The 17,631-nt window shown below is 41.8% G+C and overlaps 1 protein-coding gene across 1 annotated transcript; it reads right to left on the bottom strand.

Moving 5' to 3' along the window:
• Window positions 1-13,022: 13,022 nt before the first annotated feature.
• mab21l3 (mab-21-like 3) lies at window positions 13,023-16,866 on the bottom strand. Its single transcript, XM_024437848.1, has 8 exons — window positions 16,407-16,866; window positions 16,171-16,311; window positions 15,988-16,059; window positions 15,718-15,909; window positions 14,464-14,563; window positions 13,987-14,168; window positions 13,709-13,903; window positions 13,023-13,543 (listed from the first exon to the last, which is right to left on the bottom strand). The coding sequence occupies exons 1-8, from the start codon at window positions 16,452-16,454 to the stop codon at window positions 13,310-13,312; spliced, it is 1,164 nt and encodes a 387-aa protein (XP_024293616.1). The 5' UTR covers window positions 16,455-16,866; the 3' UTR covers window positions 13,023-13,309.
• Window positions 16,867-17,631: the final 765 nt, after the last annotated feature.

Below are 17,631 nucleotides of genomic sequence, written 5' to 3' on the forward strand. Positions count from 1 at the left end.
CAACTTCAGCAGCTGCAACTGGCCTGTCCGACGCCGACATAACTTCGGCAGCTGCAACTGGTCCATCTGACGACGACACAACTTCGGCAGCTGCAACTGGCCCTGACCGACCCGTACCACATCCTTGTGGTCGTCCTCAAGGCCGATGTCGTCCCGTGGCTGGTGTTGTGCACTTGTTATTACGGGTCTTGTCCCGTGTATTGTTATTACGGGTTTCATCCTGTGTTTTTTCATCCCTCGCTCTTTTGTTTGGGTTACATCCCTGTGTTTTTATATACGTGTTTTATGGGGGGGCATTGCCCCGTGCCTTTTCATGACATGTTGTATTTTTGGGAGGACTAGTAAAACCTGTTTGGGCTAGGGGGCAGCATTTTCACTTTTGGATGAAAAGCGTGCCCAGAGTAAACTGCCTCCTACTCAGTCCCAGATGCTAATGAATATTATTAGAAGTATTGGATAGAAAGCACTCTGAAGTTTCTAAAACTGTTTGAATGATGTCTGTGAATATAACAGAACTCATATGGCAGGCAAAACCCTGAGAAGAAATCCAAACAGGATGTGGGAAATCTGAGGTTTGTAGTTTTTCAACTCATCCCCTATTGAAGATACAGTGGGATATTGGTTATGTTGCACTTCCTAAGGCTTCCACTAGATGTCAACCGTCTTTAGAACATTGTTTGATGCTTCTACTATGAAGGGTGGCTGAATGAGAAGGGGAATGAGTCAGAGGTATGCCAGCAGTCACAAGCATTCACATGAGAGGTAGCTCCCGTTCCATTGCTTTTCTATAGACAATGGAATTCTCCGGTTGGAACATTATTGAACATTTATGATAAAAACATCCTAAAGATTGATTCTATACATCGTTTGATATGTTTCTACGACCAGTAATATAACTTTTTGGAATTTTCGTCCGACCTTTCCGCTGGAAGTTGCACGCACGTTTCGATTTGTTTACCAAACGCCCTAACAAAAGGAGGTATATGGACATAAATGATGAACTTTCTCGAACAAATCAAACATTTATTGTGGAACTTGGATTCCTGGGAGTGCATTCTGATGAAGATCATCAAAGGTAAGTGAATATTTATAATGCTATTTCTGACTAATGTTGACTGCGCAACATGGCAGATATTTATTTTGGCCGATTTGGGCTCTGAGCTCCGTACTTAGATTATTGCATGGTATGCTTTTTCCTTAGAGTTGTTTTGTAATCTGACACAGCGGCTGCATTAAGGAGAGGTTTATCTAAAGTTCCATGCATAACAGTTAAATTGATGTGGCTCTCTGCAAAATCACCGCAGGTTTTGGAACTACTGAACATAACATGCCAATGTAAAATGAGATATTTGGATATAAATATACACTTTATCAACAAACAAAAAACATACATGTATTGTGTAACATGAAGTCCTATGAGTGTCATCTGATGAAGATCAACAAAGGTTAGTGATTCATTTTATCTCTATTTGTGCTTTTCGTGACTCCTCTCTTTGGCTGGAAAAATGGCTGGGTTTTTCTGTGACTTGGTGGTGACCTAACTTAACGTTTGTGGAGCTTTCGCTGTAAAGCATTTTTGAAATCTGACACTGTGGCTGGATTAACGAGAATTGTATCTTTAAAATGGTGCCTAATACTTGTATGTTTGAGAAATTTGATTTATAAGATTTCTGTTGATTTGTATCTGGTGCCCTGCAATTTCATTGGCTGTTAGCGGAACCCTGTTCCCAGACAGGTTAAAACCCCCTATTACGTATTCCTGCGCCTGTCTCCAATCATTTATACAACGTGACAGTGTCTCTCTATCACAGGTGAAGGATCTTTTAAACAAACAAAAATAGTTATACAAGCAGTTGTTACAACAACAAGAAAATAGCTTCAAGTGTTTTGTCCAAATACTGGTGGATTCAACTAATAAAACAATGGGCAACCTGACCAGAGAGGTCCTTGACCTGATGAACAGTTTGCAGTTTTCCCAGGGTCAGCTCAAGTTGAAACAGGAGAACGACAAGATGACAGCAATCTGTAAGTCATTGAGAGAGGACATCAGTTCTGTGTGTGAATCCATGATAACAATGACGGATAAATCAGACTAGGGACAATCAAGGTGGAACAACATGGTTGTGGACGGAATTGCAGAATCTCCACATGAGACCTGGACAGATTCTAAAGATAAAGTGAGGGAAATGATCTCTGAGAAATTGAAGATGGACCACAGTAAGATTGAGATGAAACACGCCCGCAGGACTGTAAAACCCACCACCGGCCCAGGTGACAGGTCCAAGTTCCTGAGGTTCAAGGACAAGGTAGCTGTTGTGGAAAGAGCAAAGAACTTGAGAGGAACGTATATCTGTCACGTGTGCTCCCTCTCCGGCCTCTAGGTCACCAGGCAGCTCATTATCGTGCACACCTGTCACCATCGTTACACGCACCTGGGCTTCGTCAGATTCACCTGGACTCCATCACTTCCCTGATTACCTTCCCTATATATGTCACTCCCTTTGGTTCCTTCCCCAGGCGTCATTGTTTCTGTTTCATGTCTGTATGCTGTTAGTGTTTCTTGTTTGGTATTATGTTCCGTTTATTTTATTAAAACACTCACTCCCTGAACTTGCTTCCCGACTCTCAGCGCACATTGTTACAGAATGAGGCCTCACCTAAGGGAAGCATCAGTGATTGTTTTGTTTTTTTGTTTTTTTGGTGGGAATGACGTCGGTCCGGGAGCCGCTACAGGTTCGCATGCCTCACACGGTCTGTCAGGTTGCTGCGCCCCAGCTGGCGACAGGTTCGCGTGCATCAGCCGGGGTGACCGGTCCGCTCCTGATCCCCTGGATCGTCCCTTTGGTTGGTGTCCTGCGGCTGGAGCTGAACCCACCAGGGAGGGGGGAGTGTCACATATGTACACTCTAGGTCGCCATGCTCCCACTTCTCAGCCGGACTGACAAATTCCGCTCCTGATCCCCGGGATCTTCATTTTGCCCGGCGTCCTGTGTCTGAAGCCACACTTCGGGGAGGGGTACTGTCAGGTGTGCTCCCGCTCCGGCCTCTAGGTCACCAGGCTGCTTGTTATGGTGCACCCCTGTCACCATCGTTACGCGCACCTGCGCTTCGTCCCTCACCTGGACTCCATCACTTCCCTGATTACCTTCCCTATATATGTCACTCCCTTTGGTTCCTTCCCCAGGCGTCATTGTTTCTGTTTCATGTCTGTGTGATGTTCGTGTTTCTTGTTTTGTATTATGTTCCATTTATTTTATTAAAACACTCACTCCCTGAACTTGCTTCTCGAACTGCTTCAGCACACATTGTTACAATATCTTTATCAACGAGGACTATCCTGAAGCTGTACGCTAGAAGACAAAAGAACTCATCCCAGCCATGAAAGCTGCCAGAGCGCGCAGATTCATTGCTTACATCCACTATAACAGAAGCCTGGAAGGGATGAGAGAGCCAAGCCTATGGGTTCGTAGCTTCAACCCCACAGCACACACACACCAATTGATTAATGGACTGCTGAATATATTTTTTGTATCTTGCTTTGTTTGATCTTTTCCATATTATGTCTATCTCTGATAAGTTACACAGGAAAGGGCTGAAAATACCCCATATTAATATATCTAGCGTTCGATATAAGGTTCATGAAATCAAAAATGAGCAAACATCAAATAACATTCATATATTAGCCATTTCTGAGACTCCGATAATTCATTTGATGATACAGCAGTAGCAATACAAGGATATAAGATTCATAGAAAAGATAGAAATACTTATGAGGGACGTGTTGCTGTATATATTCAGAGCCATATCCAGAAGATCTTATGTCAAGTGTTATTGAAGTGTTGTGGTTGTAGGTTAACTTGGCACATCTAAAGCCTTGTCTTTTGGGGTGTTGCTATAGGCCACCAAGTGCTGACAGTCAGTATCCAAATAATATGTGTGAAATGCTTGATAGTGTATGTGATGTAAACAGAGACTTTCTTGGGGACCTGAATATTGACTGGTTTTCATCAAGCTGTCTGCTTCAAAAGGAAGCTTCTCTCTGTAACCAGAGCCTGTAATCTGGTTCAGGTTATTAATAAGTTTACCAGGGTGTTTACAAACACTACAGGAACAAGATCATCCACATTTATCGCTCACATTTTTACTAATACTGTAGAACTTTGTTCTAAAGCTGTATCCATACTGTCACGCCCTGGCCATAGAGAGGGTTTTATTCTCTAGTTTGGTTAGGCCAGGGTGTGACTAGGGTGGGCATTCTAGTTTCTTTAGTTCTATGTTTTCTATTTCTTTGTGTTTGGCCGGGTGTGGTTCTCAATCAGAGGCAGCTGTCTATCGTTGTCTCTGATTGAGAATCATACTTATGCAGCTTTTTCCCACCTGTGTTATTTTGGGTAGTTTTTTCGTGTCTGCACCAGACAGAACTGTTTCGTTTTGTTCCGCTTTGTTCTTTTGTTTCAGTGTTCAGTTTAAATAAATACCATGAACACATACCACGCTGCGCTTTGGTCCACTCCTTCTTCATGCAATGACGAAAGTTACACATACCCATTGGATGCAGTGATCACAATATAGTGGCTATATCCTGGAAATCCAAAGTTCCAAAAGCTGGGCCTAAAATAGTGTATAAGAGATCATACAAAAGGTTTTGCTGTGACTCATATTCGGATGATGTTAAAAATATTTGTTGGTCTGATGTGATTAGTAAGGAGCATCCAGATGCTGCACTTGATTCATTTATGAAATTGCTTCTTCCAATTATTGATAAACATGCACCTGTTAAGAAAGGGACTGTTAGAACTGTTAAGGCTCCATGGATTGATGAGTTGAAAAACTATGGTTGAAAGAGATGGGACAAAAGGAGTGACTAAGTCTGGCTACGCATCTGACTGGCTGACTTACTGCAAATGTAGAAATGATGTGTCTAAACTCAACAAAAATGAGTAGAAACTGTATTATAAAGCCAAGATCACTGATATAAAGACTTTTGAGTACTTTAAATGAAATTATGGGCAGAAAGACAAATTCAACTCCTTATTTCATCGAATCAGATGGCTTATTCATCACAAAACCATTTGATGTTGCCAATTATTTGAATGATTACTTAATTTGCAAAGTGGGCAAAATAAGGCAGGAAATGCCAACAATGAACAGTGAGACATCATATTCATGCATACAAAAAACAAATAATGAAAGAAAAGCATTGCAAGTTTGAATTTTATAAAGTTAGTGTGAGAGAGGTGGATTATTTTTGTTATCGATCAATAATGACAAACCTCCTGGCATTGATAACTTAGATAGAAAGCTACTGAGGATGGTAGCTGACTATAGCTACTCCTATCTGTCATATCTTTAATCTGAGGCTAGAGGAAAGTCTTTGTCCTCAGGCCTGGAGGGAAGCTAAAGTGATTCCGCTACCCAAGAGTGGTAAAGAGACCTTTACTGTTTCTAACAGCAGACATTAGCTTGCTGTCAGCTCTTAGCAAACAGTTGGAAAAAATTGTGTTTGACCAAATACAATGCTAATTCTCTGTAAACAAATTAACAGACTTTCAGCATGCTTATAAAGAAGGGCACTCAACATGTACTGCATTGACACAAATAACTGATGATTGGTTGAAAGAAATTGATAATAAGATTGTGGGAGCTGTACTGTTAGATGTCACTGCAGCCTTTGATATTATTGACCATAACGTGTTGTTGAAAAAATGTATGTGTTATGGCTTTTCAACCTCTGCCATATTGTGGATTCAGAGCTATCTATCTAATATAACTCAAAGGGTTTTCTTTAATGGAAGCTTCTGTCAAATGTAAGTATGGTGTACCGCAGGGCAGCTTTCTAGGCCCTCTACTCTTTTCTATTTTTACCAATGACCTGCCACTGGCATTAAACAAAGCATGTGTGTCCAGGTATGGTGATAATTCAACCATATTCGCACCAGAAACCACAGCTAATCAAGTTGCAGTCTATTTTGGAATGGGTGGCCAGTAAGAAACTGGTTCTGAACATCTCTAAAACTAAGAGCATTGTATTTGGTACAAATCATTCCCTAAGTTCTAGACCTGACTTATCAATGACCCCAGCTCAGTTAATCCCTACCATTGTGTCACTGAGTCATCATAATGCTTTAGCAAATGTACATTATACCAGGGGCAGTGGTAGACACAATGTAAGTCACCTAATTGATATCCCTCTAACTGCCCTAAATGCCTCTGCTGATCCTACATCCTACATTCTATGCAGCAATTATGTGTCTATGAACCAGATTTATGCTGTTAGCACTGAGGAGGTGTGTCCTAGTAGGAAGTTCCCTGTGTGCAGCTCACCCTGCACTAACATAAATAACATGAGAATATCTACTTCTGCTAAGCTTCCCAGTAAAGCAATGAAAACAAGCAAGCATCCAAGAAAAGTGCTCAAAATAGCTCACGTTAACATATGTAGCTTAAGAAACAAGGTTCATGAAATTAATAACTTGCTTGTAACAGATGACATTCATATTCTGAATATGTCTGAAACTCACTTAGACAATACAGTGGTAGCAATACAAGGTTTTAACATTTACAGAAAATATAGAAATGCCAGTGGTGGAGGTGTTGCTGTTTATATTCAGAACCATATTCCTGTAAAAATGTTAAATACTATTGAAGTAATATGGCTACAGGTTAATCTGCATCACCTAAAGCCTATTCTTGTGGGAAGCTGCTATAGACCACCAAGTGCTAACAGTCAGTATCTGGATAACATGTGTGTAATGCTTGATAATGTATAAGAGGTCATACAATAAGTTTTGTAGTGATTCCTATGTTGTTGATGTAAATAAAATGTGTTGGTGTGTAATGAGGAGCGAACAGATGTTGAACTTGACACATTTATGAAATTGCTTATCCCAGTTACTAATAAGCATGCACCCTTTAAGAAAATTACTTTAAAAACTATTCCATCCCTGTGGACTGATGAGGAATTGAAAAATTGTATGGTTGAGAGGTACGAGGCAAAAGGAATGGCAAATAAGTCTGGCTGCACAACCGACTGGCAAACGTACTGCAAATTGATAAATCATGTGATTAAACTGAAGAAAAACATGAAGAAACTACACTATGAAACAAAGATATGACATAAATATTCCTAGTAAAAAGCATTGGAACACCTTCAATGAAATTCTGGGGAAAAAGGCAAACTCAGCTACATCATTCATTGAATCAGATGGCTCATTCATTACAAAACCGACTGATATTGCCAAGTACTTTAATGAATTTTTTCATTGGCAAGATTAGCAAACTTAGGCATGACGTGCCAGCAACAAACACTGACACTACACATCCAAGTATACAGTGCCTTGCGAAAGTATTCGGCCCCCTTGAACTTTGTGACCTTTTGCCACATTTCAGGCTTCAAACATAAAGATATAAAACTGTATTTTTTTGTGAAGAATCAACAACATTGTGGGACACAATCATGAAGTGGAACGACATTTATTGGATATTTCAAACTTTTTTAACAAATCAAAAACTGAAAAATTGGGCGTGCAAAATGATTCAGCCCCTTTACTTTCAGTGCAGCAAACTCTCTCCAGAAGTTCAGTGAGGATCTCTGAATGATCCAATGTTGACCTAAATGACTAATGATGATAAATACAATCCACCTGTATGTAATCAAGTCTCCGTATAAATGCACCTGCACTGTGATAGTCTCAGAGGTCCGTTAAAAGCGCAGAGAGCATCATGAAGAACAAGGAACACACCAGGCAGGTCCGAGATACTGTTGTGAAGAAGTTTAAAGCTGGATTTGGATACAAAAAGATTTCCCAAGCTTTAAACATCCCAAGGAGCACTGTGCAAGCGATAATATTGAAATGGAAGGAGTATCAGACCACTGCAAATCTACCAAGACCTGGCCGTCCCTCTAAACTTTCAGCTCATACATGGAGAAGACTGATCAGAGATGCAGCCAAGAGGCCCATGATCACTCTGGATGAACTGCAGAGATCTACACCTGAGGTGGGAGACTCTGTCCATAGGACAACAATCAGTCATATATTGCACAAATCTGGCCTTTATGGAAGAGTGGCAAGAAGAAAGCCATTTCTTAAAGATATCCATAAAAAGTGTCATTTAAAGTTTGCCACAAGCCACCTGGGAGACACACCAAACATGTGGAAGAAGGTGCTCTGGTCAGATGAAACCAAAATTGAACTTTTTGGCAACAATGCAAAACGTTATGTTTGGCGTAAAAGCAACACAGCTCATCACCCTGAACACACCATCCCCACTGTCAAACATGGTGGTGGCAGCATTATGGCTTGGGCCTGCTTTTCTTCAGCAGGGACAGGGAAGATGGTTAAAATTGATGGGAAGATGGATGGAGCCAAATACAGGACCATTCTGGAAGAAAACCAGATGGAGTCTGCAAAAGACCTGAGACTGGGACGGAGATTTGTCTTCCAACAAGACAATGATCCAAAACATAAAGCAAAATCTACGATGGAATGGTTCAAAAATAAACATATCCAGGTGTTAGAATGGCCAAGTCAAAGTCCAGACCTGAATCCAATCGAGAATCTGTGGAAAGAACTGAAAACTGCTGTTCACAAATGCTCTCCATCCAACCTCACTAAGCTCGAGCTGTTTTGCAAGGAGGAATGGGAAAAGAATTCAGTCTCTCGATGTGCAAAACTGATAGAGACATACCCCAAGCGACTTATAGCTGTAATCGCAGCAAAAGGTGGCGCTACAAAGTATTAACTTAAGGGGGCTGAATAATTTTGCACGCCCAATTTTTCAGTTTTTGATTTGTTAAAAAAGTTTGAAATATCCAATAAATGTCGTTCCACTTCATGATTGTGTCCCCCTTGTTGTTGATTCTTCACAAAAAAAATACAGTTTTATATCTTTATGTTTGAAGCCTGAAATGTGGCAAAAGGTCGCAAAGTTCAAGGGGGCCGAATACTTTCGCAAGGCACTGTATCTCACCAAATTATAGTAATAGTATAGTATAGTAAGAATAGTAATTTTGAATTCCGTAAAGTGAGTGTGGAAGAGATGAAAAAATGATTGTTGTCTGACAACTTGGATGGAAAATTACTGAGGATAATAGCGCCACTTCTGCCATATCTTCAATTTAAGCCTACTAGAATGTGTGTGAGCTCAGGCCTGGAGGGAAGCAAAAGTCATTCCGCTACCTAAGAATAGTAAAGCCCTCTTTACTGGCTCAAATATCCGACCAATCAGCTTGTTACCAACCCTTAGTAAAGTTTTGGAAAAAATTGGGTTTGATCAGATACAACGCTATTTTACAATTAACAAGTTGACATTTCAGCATGCTTATAGTGAAGGACATGCAACATGCACAGAAATTACTCAAATGACTGATGATTGGCTGAGAGAAATGTATGATAAAAAGATTGTGGCGGCTGTTTTGTTACACCCCCTGCTATATTACCTGTCTAACAGAACACAGAGGGTGTTCTTTAATGGAAGCCGTTCCAACATAATCCAGGTAGAATCAGGTATTCCCCAGGGCAGCTGTCTAGGCCCTTTACTTTTTTCAATCTTTACTAACGGCACGCCACTGGCTTTGAATAAAGCCGGTGTGTCTATGTATGTGGATGACTCAACACTATACATGTCAGCTACTACAGCAAATGAAATGACTGCAACGCTTAACAACGAGCTTCAGTTAGATTCAGAATGGGTGGCAAGGAATAAGTTAGTCCTAAATATTTCAAAAACTAAAAGCATTGAATTTGGGACAAATTATTCATTACACCCTAAACCTCAACTAAATATAGTAATAAATAATATGGAAATTGAGCAAGTTAAGGTGACTAAACTGCTTGGAGTAACCCTGGATTGTAAACTATCATGGTCAAAACATATTGATACAACAGTAGCTAAAATGGGGAGAAGTCTGTCCATAATAAAGCGTTGCTCTACCTTCTTAACAGCACTATCAATAAGGCAGGTCCTACAGGCTCTAGTTTTGTTGCACTTGGACTACTGTATAGTCATGTGGTCAGATGCCACAAAGAGGGACTTAAGAAAATTGCAATTGGCTCAGAACAGGACTGCATGGCTGGCCCTTGGATGTACACACAGAGCAAACAATAATATGCATGTCAATCTCTGCTGGCTCAAAGTAGAGGAGAGATTGACTTCACCACTTCTTGTATTTGTGAGAGGTATGTTGAATGCACCAAGCTGTCTGTTTAAACGACTAGCACACAGCTCAAACACCCATACATACCCACAAGACATGCCACCAGAGGTCTCTTCACAGTCCCCAAATCCAGAATAGACTATGGGAGGCGTACAGTACTACATAGAGCCATGACTACTAAAAATAGACCTTATGGAACACTGGGGACTGTGAAGCAACACGAACATAGGCACAGACACATGAATACAGAGGAGGAAAAAGGGGGCAGCTTGCAAGCTGAAGAACACCATCCCAACCATGAAGCACAGGGATGGCAGCATCATGTTGTGGGGGTGCTTTACTGCAGAAGGGACTGGTGCACTTTACAAAATAGATGGCATCAGAGAAACATTATGTGGATATATTGTAGCAACATCTCAAGACATCAGTCAGGAAGTTAAAGCTTGGTCACAAATGGGTCTTCAAATGGACAATGACCCCAAGCACACTTCCAAAGTTGTGGCAAATTGGCTTAAGGACAACAAAGTCAAGGTATTGGAGTGGCCATCACAAAGCCCAATCCTATAGAACATTTTGAGGGCAGAACTGAAAAAGTGTGTGCGAACAAGGAGGCCTACAAACCTGACTCAGTTACACCAGCTCTGTCAGGAGGAATGGGCCAAAATTCACCCAACTTATTGTGGGAAGCTTGTGGTAGGCTACCTGAAACATTGACCCAAGTTAAACAATTTAAAGGCAATGCTACCAAATAATAATTGAGTGTATGTAAACTTCTGACCCACTGGGAATGTGATAAAAGAAATAAAAGCTGAAATAAATAATTATCTCTGCTATTATTCTGACATTTCACCTTTTTAAAATAAAGTGGTGATCCTAACTTACCTAAAACAGGGAATCTTTACTCGGATTAAATGTCAGGAATTGAGAAACTGAGTTTAAATGTATTTGGTTAAGGTGTATGTAAACTTCAACTGTACACATGGATTTTGTGGTAGTAGAGTATGGGCCTGAGAGCACACAGTGTGTTGAGAATTATGTAATGAATGTATTGTAATGTTTTTTAAATCGTATAACTGCCTTAATTTTGAAGCTAATGGGGATCCATAATAAATAGAAATACCTCAGCTGAGTCTGGTAATGAATGGTGTGGCTGTTAAACAAGTTGAGGAGACTAAATTACTTGGCGTTACCTTAGATTGTAAACTGTCATGGTGAACATGGGGAGAGGTCTGTCCGTAATAAAGAGATGCTCTGCTTTTTTGACACCACACTCCAAAATTCAAGTCCTGCAGGCTCTAGTTTTGTTATATGTTGATTATTGTCCAGTCGTGTGGTCCAGTGCTGTAGAAGAAAAGACCTAGTTAAGCTGCAGCTAGCCCAGAACAGAGCAGCATGTCTTACTATTTGTCATCAGAGGGCTGATATAAATACTATGCATGCCGATCTCTCTCTGCTAAGAGTTGGAGAGACTGACTGCATCACTTCTTTTTATGAAATATTGTGTTGAAAACTCCAAATTGTTTGCATAGTCAACATACACACAGCTCTCACACACACACACTTACCCCACCAGACATGCCATCAGGGGTCTTTCCACAGTCCCCAAATCCAGAACAACTTCAAGAAAGCGTACAGTATTATATAGGGCTATTATTGCATGGGACACTGTTCCATCTCATATTGCTCAAATGAACAGCATTTGTTTCCACAGGTTTCAAAAAACAGATAAAGCAACGACACAACGCCTCCCCTGTATTTGACCTAGTTAGTTTGTGTGTATGTATTGATATGTAGGCTAAGTGTGCCTTTAAAAAAAACTGAGCCATTCATGTCTATTAATGTTCTGTACTATGTAATGTTTCATGTGGACCCCAAGAAGAGTAGCTGCTGCTTTTGCAATAGCTAATGGGGATCCTAATAAAATACTAAATATGTTGGCTAAGCTTTCTAAAGGTCAATAAATTCCTTATGAGCGTAAAATAAATATGCTGTAGGCTATTCAGAGCCGTGGCCGGGTCTATCAGATGTAGTTACATAGACCCGAAAACCGATGACAAACAGGACCCGCTGGAGTCCCGGTTATTCAGTTATTGGACCAATGAAGACCTCTACTCAGCAGTCATTCATCACATCAACTGGCGGCTACAGACATTTATTTTCCTTCAGATGTTATATCCATCCTCTCAGGAAAACAAAACAAACTGGGTATGTATACGTCAGCCCAATACAGTTCAGTGCATGAGGGCAAGTTAATAAAATCCAGAAAATGGGTGCCTAGGAGGACCATGCAGCCCTTGCCATTCAGTCAGATACTGTATGTCTTCCAATATAAAGCCTGCATCAGGTGTCTTCTGGGAGTAGGGCTGCAACACTACTGGTAAATTACCAGAATTTAGTAATTTAGTTAATTAACAGTTAATCTATGGCAATTTTGGTAAGTTATTTAAAAAGTATTCATATAGTATTCATTTTTTCATATCTGTGCCCATATTGTCCAAAAGTTCTTAAAAAAATATATATATATTTTACATGTGATAAGGCCACAGAGGGCCAGCAATAATTCGACACCTGTGATAATCTGAAGTAACCAAAAAAGGCCACTAGATGTCACGTGATAACCCCCCCCCCACAAAAAACACAAGTGACCAAAATTCTGGTAGTAAACCCTCCCTTTGCAACCCTACCTGTGAAGCAATGTGAGGACTAGCTCTCTCCTGTAGTCTTTTTAGTAACCCTCATCTCATCTGCAGGACACACAAACAGGTAGTGGAGCTATGCTGCCCTCTGCTGGATCATAAATGTAGAGGCAGTTCTAACGGTGTTTTTTTGGAAACCACAATTTCAACAGAAGCAACAATGCATGCAATATAAGAAAACTACTTTATTTAGGTACAGAATTTTAAAAAAAACTTTTGACTTGTTCAATAAGGATGTTCATTACCTGATGTAAAATGAATCAGAATCATCTTTATTCACCAAAGACATTTGCATGTACAGGAATTTGACTAAGTAAAAAGCTACTGCTACAAATGTTTTGGTAGGCTGTGCCCTACTGAACACAACCTTGTATTCATTTTATGTTTGCAACATTAGGATAGACAAGAATAGTAGCAATAAAAACATCATGCTAGAATTGGTGTTAATAATCAGTGTTTAGTGGACATATAGGCTGGGGTTGGCTATAAAGTCATTGATCTTCTGGGCTGTGTGGTCTAACTCTGTGGTGTTACTGTATTTCAGCAGGTTGTAGGAGCGGACAAAGTAGTGTCTCAGGTAGCGCTGGCTCACACACTTCAACAGCTTCCTGGCTACACGCAGCACACACTCCTTTACACAGCGCCAGTCACGCCCACATGGAAACTTCTCACAGCACCAGAACAACAGAGTCTGCAGAGAGAGCGAGAAGGATAAACGCAGAGAGAGATGACCATGTAAACCAGAAATATATAATATAACCTTGAAAATCTGAAAGGGTGAGAGTTGATTGGTTAACTGAGGATGTATGATAAGGGGGCAGTCATTGGGCAGGGACATTGCGTTGTGATTGGGTACCTGCAGGTGGAAGGCTGTGATGACAGGCTTGGTGCCGGGACACCAGGTGTCCTCCTTCAGCTGTCTGACAACACGGTAACACTTCCTACGGCAACCACCGTCCTCATCAACGGCCACTAGCAATGCCTGCTCCGCCCGTGAGAACGACAACAGCCAGTGGTAATTAGACGTTGCCATGAGGTTAAACCCAAATGACTGGAGAGAGGGAGAGATAGAGAGAAAGTAAGTTAGGGTGTAGAAGGTTATAAGGGTTAGAAAGCATGTTTCCCAGCTGAGACCTTGATGCAGCGAGCTCTCTCTGTGGTTGGCCAGCGCTGCAGAAGGCGGGGCCAGCGGGCCTTCTTCGGCCAATAGTTGATCAGCTCCACAGTGGGAACAAGTTCTGCCTCCATCACACCCTCCACCGTCTCTATGGCAACACGCACTACCGAACCCACAGACTCCAAGATGCTGACCTTACCTGCGTTCGCTCACACTCTCTCACACACACACACACACACACCACACACACACACACACACACACACACGATCAGGTTAGAATGTGTGTGTGTTTGCACCTTTGCTACGAGGGAAGCCTTTGGCCCGGTCAGTTTATAGATTTTACTCTGGCCCAACACCTATCAACACTGTGGCCAGTGTGTGGGTGTGTGTATGTTGCTTGTAGAGGTATTCAATGTGACAGAAAGCTTTTCCAGTGTGTGGGAGATCTGATCAGTCAAATCCACAGCCTGTCCTGCCCTGCCACACACTCACCACTGAAGCTGCAGGTTAGTATGGCGGTCTCTAGTTGTTCTCTGAAGAGACTGACCACCTTGGCCGGTACAATGTCTCCCTCAACACACACTTTGGCATCCTGTAAAACAGTGGTCACCAACCTTTGGAGTGAAGATCATGTTCGCAGTCAAAAACATGACTTTAAACAAGCCTATACAACATTACCCTAATAAAAACAGTTTTGTAAGAATGAGGTTTGTGCAGTAGGCCTAATACAGCACAGCATGTTGGCTAAACGCTTGGCCTGATAATATGGTCTGAGAAGAGAAAAATTGTGTTTCAAAATGCAAACTTTGATAACAAAATAGATCAGTTGGTGTAGAACTTGCGAATTATTAACATTTATGCTCAGTAGTTCCTCGCTTCTTTATTTGATTGGACTGATGATACCTGCGTCTGATGGTCAGTCTCAGCTAAGGGAGGGAGAGAGCAGGGTCTGCCTCTTAAGGTCCCTGCTCTCTCCTTTCCTCCAGTGAGACTGACCAGAGAGAGGGGAACACAGTCTTCCACCTGATGGGGAAACTCGAGTCACACTGCTTATGTACAAATTAATGTTGTTTATATGACCAAAAAAAACAAACAATCCTCAATATTAAAATAGACATGATGAGCTGCTAATAATAAAAATGCAGGCCTATCGATACACTTGGCTACTCATTCATTGCAGCTGCAGTGTGAGTGGAAGTTGAGGGAAGCAGATATTGTGTTTTGTAAGTGTTGAATAAAAACAATGTTGACAGTGCTGAATAAAAACTTAAAACATTAACTCACTCAAACAGCAGCTCTTTGATGTATTCTTCGACAGTCTCTCTGGTCATGGTTTTTAAAAGTTACCAAATCTCACATAGGCCAGTATCAAACTTTGCTGTGGGGTAGGGGAAAGTGGTCAGCACTGTGATTTGAGCTATTCGATTGGCCGGCGCAGTAGGAGTACTTGATTTAGCCACAGCTCTCCTGGTCATTCAGGTAGGCAGAGTTTGACAAATTAAATGGTTCAAAATGGGAACACTTTGCCTACCCAGTACGCATGGCTTCTGAATCAAGTGCACCTACTGCCAATTGCGCAATAGTTGTATATAAATAGGAGTGCAAGTTTTTGTTGTTGGCGACAGAAATGTTTGAAGATCGACTAATGACCACTGCTGTAAAAGACATACACACCAAATAGTGTTATTTAAGAATATTTAGGACATTTAACTGGCTAACTATTTTCACTGCTCTATGATATCCCACCTGCCAGTCCTGGGCGGGGCTTGTGAAGCTCTCCAGCTCCAGCCATTGGTGGAGTTTCTCTGGCTCGCGGACAGGAGTGGGGAGAATGGAGCCAGTCAGAGAATAGTACCTCCACTGACGAGCCACATGCTGATGATATCCAATCAACCCCCTCACCGGAACACTGACCAAAACCAGGCTGGAAGTCAGGACCTACACACACACACACAATCATTAGATCCCTCACAGACACACACAGAATATTAATACACAGAGCACGGTGGGCCTTACCTGGATGGCTGGGTTGAAGGAACATCTGCCTCTCAGGAGGGCTGCCCATTTAGACACCATGGCAGGCTGGTCCTGTACACACACACACACACACACACACACTGAGATGGGATCCCATAATTCTGTAGATTGACAGATATACTGAATGCCCATCTGTGTAAGATATTAAAGTTGTTGTGTTACCTTGATGTTCTCGTTGTTGACTCCAGCGTGGGCGATGGACTGGAAGCGTCCGTCTTTCTTGCTGACCTCAGTGGTCAGATCTCTGAGCACCGTCAGAACCTCCTCAACACGCCTGCTGACTGTACGGTGCCGCAGGTCCACCTCACACACACAACCACAATTACACACATACACGATAATCAACACACAGGATAACCACAACAACCACACACCACGTAGCAGCATATGAGCCTCACTTGATTCAGTAGGTAGTGGTCCAGCCCTTCCTCAGAAAAGTCTGGCATTTTCTCCCCTCCAACTTTTCAACTGAAACCAGTTCAGCTCTGATCTCTCCACCAGAATTCACCAGACAGACTAACGATTGCATGACCCCCTTTTCCTAGCACTATGGTCCGGCTGTCAAAAACATTCCACCATCGATCTCCCATCATTGATTTCCGATGCTAAAGAGCTTCGATGAGCCTTTGGGCCACCATGGTCCAAACAACATGATCATAGCAGGCACAGCTCTGAACGTGCAGTCTGAAAAGCCCAAATAAGTGTAAGTAATAATCAACAGTGGGATCTTTAGGACCCAGCAAAGTGCCAGGCAGGAGCTCCAGTGCCTCAGGACCCAGTAGAACTCTGGCTGAGGTCAATAGGGTTCTGTCCATGTGGAATGAATGGGAGGGGGCTTAAAAACTTAGTCAAATCAAATCAAATTTTATTTGTCACATACACATGGTTAGCAGATGTTAATGCGAGTGTAGCGAAATGCTTGTGCTTCTAGTTCCGACAATGCAGTAATAACCAACAAGTAATCTAACTAACAATTCCAAAACTACGGTCTTATACACAGTGTAAGGGGATAAAGAATATGTACATAAGGATATATGAATGAGTGATGGTACAGAGCAGCATAGGCAAGATACAGTAGCTGATATCGAGTACAGTATATACATATGAGATGAGTATGTAAACAAAGTGGCATAGTTAGTGGCTAGTGATACATGTATTACATAAGGATGCAGTCGATGATATAGAGTACAGTATATACGTATGCATATGAGATGAATAATGTAGGGTATGTAAACATTATATAAGGTAGCATTGTTTAAAGTGGCTAGTGATATATTTACATCATTTCCCATCAATTCCCATTATTAAAGTGGCTGGAGTTGAGTCAGTGTCAGTGTGTTGGCAGCAGCCACTCAATGTTAGTGGTGGCTGTTTAACAGTCTGATGGCCTTGAGATAGAAGCTGTTTTTCAGTCTCTCGGTCCCAGCTTTGATGCACCTGTACTGACCTCGCCTTCTGGATGATAGCGGGGTGAACAGGCAGTGGCTCGGGTGGTTGATGTCCTTGATGATCTTTATGGCCTTCCTGTAACATCGGGTGGTGTAGGTGTCCTGGAGGGCAGGTAGTTTGCCCCCAGTGATGCGTTGTGCAGACCTCACTACCCTCTGGAGAGCCTTACGGTTG

This window comes from Oncorhynchus tshawytscha, linkage group LG26, assembly GCF_018296145.1.
Source record: "Oncorhynchus tshawytscha isolate Ot180627B linkage group LG26, Otsh_v2.0, whole genome shotgun sequence".
In the NCBI taxonomy this organism is placed as follows: domain Eukaryota; kingdom Metazoa; phylum Chordata; class Actinopteri; order Salmoniformes; family Salmonidae; genus Oncorhynchus; species Oncorhynchus tshawytscha.

Excerpts from the sequence above, each read along its gene's own strand:
- mab21l3 (XM_024437848.1), bottom strand. The coding sequence starts at position 16,454 with ATGCCAGACTTTTCTGAGGAAGGGCTGGACCACTACCTACTGAATCAA. Across the intron at positions 16,060-16,170 it reads TCAACAACGAGAACATCAAG|GACCAGCCTGCCATGGTGTC; the intron begins GTAACACAACAA and ends GTGTGTGTACAG. Across the intron at positions 14,169-14,463 it reads ACTAACCTGCAGCTTCAGTG|GTAAGGTCAGCATCTTGGAG; the intron begins GTGAGTGTGTGG and ends GAGCGAACGCAG.